The sequence below is a fragment of the Pundamilia nyererei genome, unplaced genomic scaffold (genome assembly GCF_000239375.1).
Source record: "Pundamilia nyererei isolate P.nyererei 1_Seehausen unplaced genomic scaffold, PunNye1.0 scaffold00031, whole genome shotgun sequence".
Classification (NCBI taxonomy): domain Eukaryota; kingdom Metazoa; phylum Chordata; class Actinopteri; order Cichliformes; family Cichlidae; genus Pundamilia; species Pundamilia nyererei.
In genome coordinates, this window is record NW_005187432.1 from 3,706,666 (window position 1) to 3,717,310 (window position 10,645).

The 10,645-nt window shown below is 38.3% G+C and overlaps 1 protein-coding gene across 2 annotated transcripts in view; it reads right to left on the reverse strand.

The window, feature by feature from the left end:
- ranbp3b (RAN binding protein 3b) overlaps positions 1 to 9,659 on the reverse strand; it is a 14,465-nt gene extending 4,806 nt beyond the window's left edge. The window contains exons 1-9 of one of the 2 annotated variants that reach the window (XM_005729102.2): positions 9,480 to 9,659; positions 7,636 to 7,649; positions 7,277 to 7,313; positions 7,107 to 7,184; positions 6,922 to 6,993; positions 4,213 to 4,278; positions 3,275 to 3,367; positions 2,992 to 3,101; positions 1,357 to 1,476 (exon numbers count right to left, since the gene is read on the reverse strand). In XM_005729102.2, the coding sequence (XP_005729159.1) occupies positions 1,357 to 1,476; positions 2,992 to 3,101; positions 3,275 to 3,367; positions 4,213 to 4,278; positions 6,922 to 6,993; positions 7,107 to 7,184; positions 7,277 to 7,313; positions 7,636 to 7,649; positions 9,480 to 9,501 (612 nt within the window). In that variant the 5' untranslated portion in view covers positions 9,502 to 9,659. Of the gene's footprint in view, positions 1 to 1,356; positions 1,477 to 2,991; positions 3,102 to 3,274; positions 3,368 to 4,212; positions 4,279 to 6,921; positions 6,994 to 7,106; positions 7,185 to 7,276; positions 7,314 to 7,635; positions 7,692 to 9,479 lie in introns of both variants that reach the window. The other variant, XM_005729101.2, reaches the window with a different exon arrangement.
- Between the last annotated feature and the right edge of the window lie 986 nt (positions 9,660 to 10,645).

Sequence of the window (10,645 nt, forward strand, 5' to 3'; positions counted from 1 at the left end):
GAGAGAGAGAGAGAGAGAGAGAGAGAGAGAGAGAGAGAGAGAGAGAGAGAGAGAGAGAGAGAGAGAGAGAGAGAGAGAGAGAGAGAGAGAGACAGGAAGGAAATCTTACGACAGAAAGTAGATTAAGAAATCTCTACAGACAATCCTTAACCAACCCAATATGATGTAATCCAAGCATCATGTTGGTCCAAGCAATAAGTAAGCACTTGTTTCATGTCCACTTTAAAGTTTCACAATAAATATTTCCACTTACTCTTAAAAAAAAAAAGTGCCATCTTGTGTGAAGAATGTGATGTCATTGGTGGGTTGGTTATTAGCATATAACTTGTGACAGCTAAAAAGCAGCCTAAGGCTCACTTTTATGGTGCCCCTGACTGCAGCAATGAGTTTTATGTTAAAAACAAAAACTAGAATATCTTGTCCACTCTGTCTCATAGGCAGAAAGTGGTTTCTTCACTGTTGGCTAGCTGCACTGAAACGGGAATTACCAAAACTAGCCATAATGCTCAGGTTTGTAGATGACTTTGTAAAATAGGTCTGTGTGAGGGAGAGCCTGTTTGAGTCAGATGTTCACTGAACCAACTAGCTGGAGTCAAGCACCTTCCCCACTATTTGATTTGATCTCATGAGGTCGGTGTACAGACTGAGCGACCAATCAGCCAACAGAGTGCATACCCAGAAAATAGGATCAGTAGGTTTAACCCCCAGTTATTTCGAAGTTAAATCTTTCTTTTCACAAGCACAGCGAAACTACAAGATAACTGGTTACTACATGCATTGCAAACATAACGTTTCTTATCAAAGCAAGATTAGGAATCCTGATAACCATCAGCATCTTCGCAGGTGGGACTCTTCAAGTCTCACCCCCCTTCACTTATTTTAATTTACTTCATATTAGAAGTGAGTAAAAGTTATCAGTGAGATAATGTGCTTACCTAAACAATTTTCCACAGCAGTTTCCCAACAGAATTTCAAAACCAAAACAAACAAAGAAGGGTTCCAAGAACTACGGCATCTCTTCCTTGGAAGCTCCTGTGTGCCCCCCCTTGGGTCATCACCCACATTAATCTATTCCCCTCGGAACATCCTGATGATGGTAGGCTTCTTGATTGCACTTTGGTAAGAAACTTAGTTGCATTTGCACTGTGTCACCAGTTAGACTAACATTACCATATGTTAGCTATTAGCAGCAACCAACCAACGACGTCACATTATGTACTAAACAGGATGGTGCTACACATGCTATAGAAAACTTTATTTTTTAAATCCAATTTCACCAAACACACACACTATTGCTTGACACAAAAATTCTTGCTTCGAATTCACCTGCTCACAGCCAGCAGAAGGAAAACTCACCTTTGCTCTGTCTTTGATATTCTGACCAAACACAAATGATATTGCTACATTTGACTCTTTCTTCTCTTTTCTTTCTCCATCCTTGTTACCACTCGAGCCATCTTCCTCATTTTCATGTTTCTGAAACAGGAAGAAACAGAGCAGCAGGGTCAACTAATATAACTAGTGTTCACTGAGCCTTTATCAGATTTGAAGGATCTTTTACCAACAAGAACTTCCCCTGCATGCAGCAAGTTTCATTAATATCTTCCACAAACCACACTGACTGCAACTTGCACCGTAACTGTGTTTGCAGTTGACTGTGCATTGCATAAAAACAAACGGGACCCAGTCTCACTTAGAAAAAAGTGACATTGCACTTTTAGCAGTCTGGGTCATTGTCAAGTATGTAGCCAAAATACTAGAAAAGTGGCATACAGCAGCAAGACGTGCCTAATTTTCCTAATGCAAATCCATTTACCTAGCAAGCCTATTAGTGGCACAGCAATATAGTTAATATTTCTGGATGAAACTGATTGCAGATCATTTAGTTACTAGTTAATTCATGCAATGTAGTGTGAAGTTCCCATCATAAAGAATCAAGAATAAGAATCAGCAAGCTGCCCGAGTCTCTGGTCTCACTGCAAATCCAGCTGCATAGCTTTAGACAGTGGCTAGTAATGACACTCTGAAGAGCTAGTGAAGGGCCAGCTGCAGGCAACAACAGTGGATTTAGGGTCTATGCACAGGATAAAAACGTACAATTTCCTTTATTCATCCTTACAAAGAATCAACGGTTGTAATATCCAGTATTGTGGGAAACTGAATACAACTATGGTAACCCTGCTGAAGCACATATATGTGCGGCCAAATGACTCCAAGGTGGTCTCGTTCATTTTCATGCTGTTTGAAGAAATGTGTCCAAGCAACATCTGTGCTTCATTATTTCTTCAATTATCAGAATTTCTAACATACTTGTGACTTAAGAAATAACGAAGCCAAAATGTTTGCTTTACTTGTACAAATGATACGCATGTGAATGAGTCATCACTTTGAAGTCATTTGGACTTTATTAGGTGCTGAAACCGAAGCTTAATCATAATTAATTTATTAAAAACAGTCACAGCACAAATTTTTATTTGGCCTAAACAAATGACTGAAACTGGCTGGACTGCTGTTCTGAACACTACGAGGAGCAAACTCACGCAACCTGTGTGGTTTCTCTTTGTTAGTCAAATTATGTTTGCCTTTTTCAGCTGTGGCTGAAAGATTCATTAAAGAAACAAACAAACAAAAAAAACCCTGTAACGATGGAGACCTGAGATAATGACAGAAAAGCAAGTGTTGCAATGTAGTAACATGTTTGTAGTAACAGTTTACACATGTATGTTTTAATAAATATGTTTATATTATTTAATCAAATGTAAACAAAAAACATTTTTAAAAAAACAAACATGAATTTTCTATGCTGGAGCTTTTCATTCTATGACTTGTGTCTATTAACACAGTAAAAAGACAAATATGTCAACAGGACAAATAAAACACACAAGCAAAAACTGTAATACAAAAACTCAACAAACAAAAACTGCAGGAAATGCAGTCATGTTTGATTTCTGTCTCCTAATTATAAATTGTTTAGGTTTTGCTTCTTCTCACCGGTGTCTTAGTCAGCGTGGCTGAGTGCTCTGTGTTGTTCAGGAAGAGGGACTGGGTCACAGGTGCACCATCTGAGGACTTTTTCACACCATTGGTTCCACAACTGGAATCTACAGACAGAAAAAAAAAAGGGAAATTATTCCAACTTTTCACCTATCCTGATAGCATTTGAAGCGACACACCTCATGAGCAAAACAGCTTGCACAGTGAGAACAACGACTGCAATTATATCTTAAATTACATGTGATTAACTAATGAGTATAAGACTCTGAGCTTTACTCACTGGACTCTAAATGTGATTTAGAGGGCGGTGCCTGGAGAACTGCAGGGCGGAGGACACTGCGTTGCTGCTCCTTGGGTTTCTGACTAGGGACACCTGCAACCGAGGCAGTTTTTCTCATGCTTTGTACACACAGTTATATCTTTTACATGTACAGGTTGATGTGTGGGCTGCTCAGAAAGAATTTTTTGGATTCACTAAAAATAATCTGCAAATATTCAAAGCTTTGCCTGGGAGTAGAGTACAAGTAAGGGGTAGGTCAATATGACATTAGTAGTCATTTGGGAGCCCTTCATTTGAGGGGGGGGGGGCATATTTGCACAATCTGATGTTATTCCAGACCATAACCTGCATTCAAATGCTTGACTTTTTGTGACAGCTTTCAAACATAGTTGTAACTTGTATAATCATATCAATTGTTCATGAGGACTGTACCAATGTCAGTGCTGATAATTAAGATTAAATGTCCTCATCAGATAAAGCCTGAATAATAAATGATAATGCATAATGAACAGGATCGGTCTGAGTAAACATCTGCCAAGGATGAAAGTTCCCTCCACCCTGTGCATGAACTGAGTGTCTGGATCAACAATGAGTTTACATCTAGATGGGGTTTTTTGAGCCTCATGATGATATCTGATGATATCTGCCAGTTTTTCTTATTTCAGTAACAAATCTAAAGTAATTGTGAAGATATGATGCAATTTTGCTCCATCTAAAACAGTAGAAACCTTTTCCAAATATTTTGTATGTGTGGACCAAGTAACACCTAATGCAAAAACATTTCATGCAAATCCAACAATAGCTTTTGTATTATACTGCAAATAAACAGAAAAACTGAACCAACTACAAAAGCTACTTGCCAGATTTTTGTGGTCAGGTATATAACAAAACCATAGTATAAATAGTAAAAATAACACAAAAACATGTTAAACATCTACCTGAACTTGGTGCCTGTCCATGTATGAGAGTCGGTGGTTTTAAACGGAACCCCATGGGCTTCTCCTCTGGTGTAACAAACCATAAAAAGAAGCAAAAGTTTAAAAAAACATATTCAGGTATTGCACAACAACCTAATGTGAGCATGCTCTTCTGTCTTTGCAAATTTTGTAACCACAGAGCCAGTTACCACAGCAACCCTTGTACGGCCTTAAGAGTTGTGTTGGAATCTCAGTAATATGGCGGGCTCTAGGGCCTTTGATCTATTTCTACTGCCGTCTCTTCATCTCAGTGGCTTTATTGGGATACCATCAAGTAATCAGCACTAGAACAGAAACCCAAAAGCACATGCGAAAAGCCACATCCTGTTTGTCCTCAGCGTTTAGGAGACCCTTCCAGTGTGCATAAATGTGTGAAGCTTAGATTACACAGATGCTAAAGAAAAACATTTTCAATCTAATTATAAGAAGTATTTGCATAATTAAATATAAATGAATGCGAATATCTTTCAACATTTTTACTAACCAGCAACTCTCAGGACATGCATGCAAACAATGAAGAAAAAAACCACACAAGCAATAAAAGCACTATAAACATTTTAAATGCAACTAAAATAACCAAACTTCCAGCACATAGTGTAGTTCTGCGTCCCTATTAACAACATTTTTTGGGTCTGTTCATCATTATTTTTACTTTCAAATACACACATTATGTAACATGCTTCAGGCAGTTATTAACTACAGCCTGTTTGTTTGCTCAAGTGGAAGTCCTCTCCGTAAATCTGTTGACTAGTGATTTAAACCTCTACGTCACTTTTCAATTGAGCTCAAGCCATTAAAGCAAAAAAGAAAAAAAAAAAGAAGATTGGGTCACTTTTATCTTTGACAAGAGATGGGATTAAAAAAAAAAATCCATAAAAATCATACTTCCTTATTCTCCCTTAAAGTGCTTCTGCAATAATAATTTCATATCTCTATTAACTAGTCAGTATTTTTCATAATGATATTTTCCCCCATTTTGACTCGTCTTACCAGTGTAATATGACCTTGATGAAAGTGATTCAACAAATTAAAGTATGAACGGCTACTCGGCAAATGACTGATTAAGCTGAGCTTCACAAATTAAACAAAATCATTTAACATCTAAAGTGATACAACAAATTTACTGGTCAGACGTCCTATAAATATTATGCTTTGGCAGGAAAACCAGACACAGACGAGTGCTGCTGAGTTCAAAGCAAAGTTACCACAAGATAATTATTTACAAGCTTTGTGTTAGAGATATGCTACTGATAAACAATGTTGTTAATCCAGCTTCACCCTAACTTCCTCTCCTTACAGTTACTGTTTAATTTCTTATTTAACAAATATGCACATGTTTTTGTTCCCATTAGCCTAATTTATGCCAACTAACATAACTACTTTTTTGGCCTTGTAGATTTCCTGTGCAAATGAACAACAGATATATAAACTGCAAATGACTAAATTTATTGTTTGGGGGGGGGGATTTACATGGCTTTTTAACTTAACAAAAAGGCATAAACAACATAAAAAAAATGACAAATTTTAGTTTGACACAAACACACCTCTAACCCTGGCAAGGAGCTTGCACAAGCAAGGTCATGAAGCGGAAACCTTTAAAGTTTAAAGCCCAACTTACCCTAACCTACCAGCTGCAGCTTGTTTAGAATTTCAGGTTATATTTTATACATTTGCAAAGAAAGAAATACTTCAATTACAAAGAAGGATCTAATGTGGGAACAGCTATTATATCCAAGTCATACTGTATTCATAGAAAGACACCATAGACACCTAAGACGGCGCTAAATAAACTAGCTTTTAATACCCAATAAGCTAGTCCTCTGTAGCAGTGGCACTTGGAAAATTGCTGTCAGCTATCACCACATGACACTAGGAAATCATAATAACAAAGCCTATGTATTTACTAATGTTAACCTTAACTCTGCCTTTTTAAAATTCAAGCATCACACATTTGTTTTCCAGTTGAATCTGGCAGTTCAGAGCATGGAGGCAGGATCACAAGCGACTCAAGGCCATATTGCTCTTATAACTTAAAAGAAAAACAAATTTTCTGTATTACTGAAGGTTTTGAGAGGGCGGCAAATTACAAAATATAGAAAAAGACTTCTCCCTGCTTGGTATACTGAACGGTCTTTGTGCAACACATGACACAAACTGACAGATCTTTGGAGCAGTGAGAGCCAAATGAGAAATGAGCAAGGAGAAGTGAAATCTCAAACCAGACTAAATACAAAGACTTAAATTTAAGCCAAACAAAAACAAGATGCAGAAATATTTTGAATAATTCAAAAAGTTGTAAAGTAAATACCAATACTACATTTATAAAAATTTGCTTTCAGTTTATGTTTATGCAGTAAAGACTGAAAGGACAGCAGTCAAAACTGAATGGACAAAATCAGAGTAAAATAGCTAAATAAGAGTCAACTAGAACTAAGAGTCAACTTGGTGAGAGTTAAGAGTTTGTGACACTTTTAGAATTACCAAAATGATCTGTGACTTAAAATCTTTAAGTCAGCAAAAGCTACTATTTACCAGTTTTAGTGAGCGTCTTGTGCCAACTGCCTTAAATTGTTGAAGCGTTTGATTTTTAATACTGAGATTTTTTTTTTTTTAACCACAGGGGCCCTTTAAGCTGTGAAAGGAAAACTAATAGTGGTCTAGATTGCTCACCTGGCTCGGAGTCAGAGTTCCCAGTCGGAGACTGGCAGAAACTTGAGGGCATGAATACATTGTTCTTGGGAACTGCAAAGTAACAGACAGGCACTGCACTCAGCATACAAATCAATGTGTACACCACAGGCAAGAAGCAACATAAAGTAAACGCTCTGCTTTGCTTAGTCATCACGTGCCCTTACCAGAATGTGGGGGTGGGAATGATGAGGTCCTTTCCCTTTTCACAGGGGGAGTATAGCTTCCCTCATCTTTATCTGAATCTGAATGAAGTGAAATGATAATGACTGTATGTCAGTTTAAACAGAAAGATAACATGGACAAACAAAGTGGCCAATTTGGATATTTCATTTACCTTCTCCATCCTCTGCACTTGAGCCCTCAGCAGATCTCTGCAAGGAAGTGCAAAATGTTTGGGGGGTTTTTTATTTATACCAAAGGAGCACCATTACTCATAAATCCTAGGTAGCTTTCTTAAATGCATGAAAATTTGACTTAATTAAATTAGAAACAAACTAGCAAGAAAGATGTGCGCTGATTTTGCAGGAAATGCTGCTAACAGTGACAAATTTGAATCCAACAACTTTTCTAGGATGTGTGCTTTTCAGAAACTAGTCAGCTTGACTAAATGTTGGCATAAATAACATCTGCAAACTCAAAAAGGCAATTTTAGCCCTTATAGATAAAGAAAAGCAAAACAAAACAGAAACTTACCTTCTGTGGTTTATCTTTATGGAAAACAAACACAGGGGGCGCTATGGCAGGCTTGTCTGTTAAGAAAAGATGTAGGCTAGTCATCTAAACACTAACTTAAGGTGTGCAGCAGTAAGTGTATTTGGACATCTTCTATTTTATAGACTGTACAGCTGATTAAAAATAAAAAGTCTAACTTTTCAAAAATTGCTGTGGTCAAGATTCCAGTGAGTTAAACAACTGTTCACAACTAATTTAAATGTAAGAAACTTAAAAAGATGACCTGCAAAAATGCAGCTTAACAACAATCTGATTTCTATCTGTGTCAACCAGCCAGGCGAAATCATGCCATCAAACCGAGTACACTAAACTTAACCATACAATCCTATTAGAAGTTCCTGGAACAATTAAATCACATTAAGTTTACCTAAAGTGAACAATCCACAATAAACTAAATAACGTGATCAAATGTGAGATATGCAAATACACGTATTGCAGAATGGGCAAACTAGACAGAGACTGTGTCATTTTAAATAAATAAATAACTAAATGAGAAATTATGACGCTTTCCACCGGTATTTTCTTGCCTCCATAATCTATGATCATAACATAACAAGAATAACTAAAGCCATGCTAGGCGATAACATGATGTCAGCTCAAGCCACTTAACGACTCTATGTTCACACTGTACCCTGGTGTAAGATGTGTAATCCTATAACGTTAGCAGACAAAGGTTTTCCTCTGTCTGGGTCAGGCCTGCACACTGAACAGGTGTAGCATCGCTGTAGCTGCGCAAAACATGCATGCATGCGATATCAGCCAAAAGCCGGCAGCACATAGCCACGATTGTTTCCTGAAGCGACAATCACCGCTTTGACACACGCTCCGCATGGTTTAAGCTGATCATTTTTGTGTGAAACTAAAGAAAATGTTGTGTGACCTACATTTTACCCCCACCTTTATATCTGCTGTCTGTCTCACAATCAGCTAACTTGTCCAATGAATATAAGATTTCCGGCATGAAACACTTCTATTCACATCTGAAATACAAGTAGCCCCAATGCGTCCCTTGCTTATGTTAACCAGTTAGCATATATACCCATCTGACCCTTTTCAGTAAATAGTCGGCGCCACTGGTTGTTCCTTAAAGCCGAGGGAGGTTTAGCTCGATGGCTAGTTAGCCTGCTAATGCGCTCCAACCAGCATGAGTCATGTCGCCTGACAAACAATGTCACTACAGTCCTCACTTCATTCTCCCATATTAGAAGCCAAACATGATGACAATCTGATTTTGATGGAATAAGAAAACGCGCAAACAAACAGAGGCTAAACCGAAGCATTGTCTGACTGGCTGACATTTTCCTCTACGCGCCTAAATGAACGTCAAGCAAACCTAAAACGTAAAGCTAACAACATGAAATAAACACGGACACTGTTTCCAATCACTGCTGTTCTTACATATTAGCTTCGTTACAAGCTGTGCTTTTCAAATGTGGCTTAGCCAAGTTTGGTGTTTATAATCACCTTAGATCGTTTAGCTCACCACAAATGGCAACAAATACACACACACCGACTATAAATAGCCGGGTGCTAGCGTTAGGAGGTAAACCGGCTAACTGACAGGCAGAACTGGAGGGCGTTCCAAGACATTCCAGGTATTACCCCAAGCCCAGCGTTAGCATTGTTAGCCTGTTTGCTAACGCTGTAACCTTATAAACGCCGCGACGTTATTAATCCACCTGAAGTCGCCATTTACGTGTGCCACAGTTGCTTGATTTCAGCTATCAAATATGCAAACCGCGAACAGACACGCTTTACATGGCCACAGTAGCTGTATTGTTTTTCTCATTCTGCCACTTACTCACCTTCGTTTGCCAAGTCCGCCATTTTACTTCGACGCTCACACACCCACAACCCACCGCGCAGATAACACCAGTCAAGGCAGCAATGTGCTCAGAGACACCCGTTTGCTAATGCAGCCAGCGACCCCTGCCCTCGCCAAGACTCTTTTTGTAATCCAAAACTCTAGTATATGTCCATGCTTATCGATATGTTTATGTGCTTATTTATAATTCAGCTGGCCCAAAGGAAGAACGTGAAGTTTGCCTGGGTCGCCTAACCCACTATTACAGCTTTCCCAGGCCCCTGTGTACCAACACAGACTTTAAAGGTATTATTAACTACGATAAAGCTGCACAAACACCAGATGATGACATGAATGGCTCAGGTTTCTTAACCTAGAAAACAGTGGTTTGGCGGAAAAACAAAAATACAGCCTTCGAGCACGTCTCAAAGGCATCGCCACAGCCAGTGTTAAGTGGTGATTTAATCAGATTCCCGGTAAAGGTAAACAACCAATGCGTCGTTCATATTTCCTGTTTCTAAATGATGTGTGTCCCGTAATCACTGTGCTTACATTTATACACATGGTTTATGCAAGGTCACCTCATAGTAAAAAGCCCTGTTAGTAGGAATCTATTGCCCTTTTTTTCTCCTGGGGTTTACGCATTGGTGTTGTTTGTAAAGGCCACATTTACAGTGCCAAACATGACAACACCACTGACTTTACTGCAGTGCCAATTGGCTTTGATAGACACACACATGCACGCAAAAACTGTATTCTTTAAGATAGCATAAGTATAAGATCAGACTCTGTTATTAGTCCTACAGCAATGAAATTTCAAGTGCTAGAGCAGTACAGAGATAACTCCATAAACGTCACGCCTAAGTAAAAGAAAATCGTGAGTAGTAAAGAATAACTCAAATGAGCAATACCAAGATGACAAACAAATAGATCAATAACGTTTAAACAATCTCTGTGCTGATGTAGCACTTGGAATTTACCAGGCCTGTAACCAAAACACTGTGTGATCATGACTCACATTATTTACATGAAGTGTATTATTATAGGAGTGATTAGGTCATGATTAAATCCTTTCCCAAGGATGAATTTGAATTCTGCCCATTTTCTCTGTTTTTGTTTTCTAGACGTGTGGACTTTTTCAGCTGTCAGGAGATTTTCACAGCTATG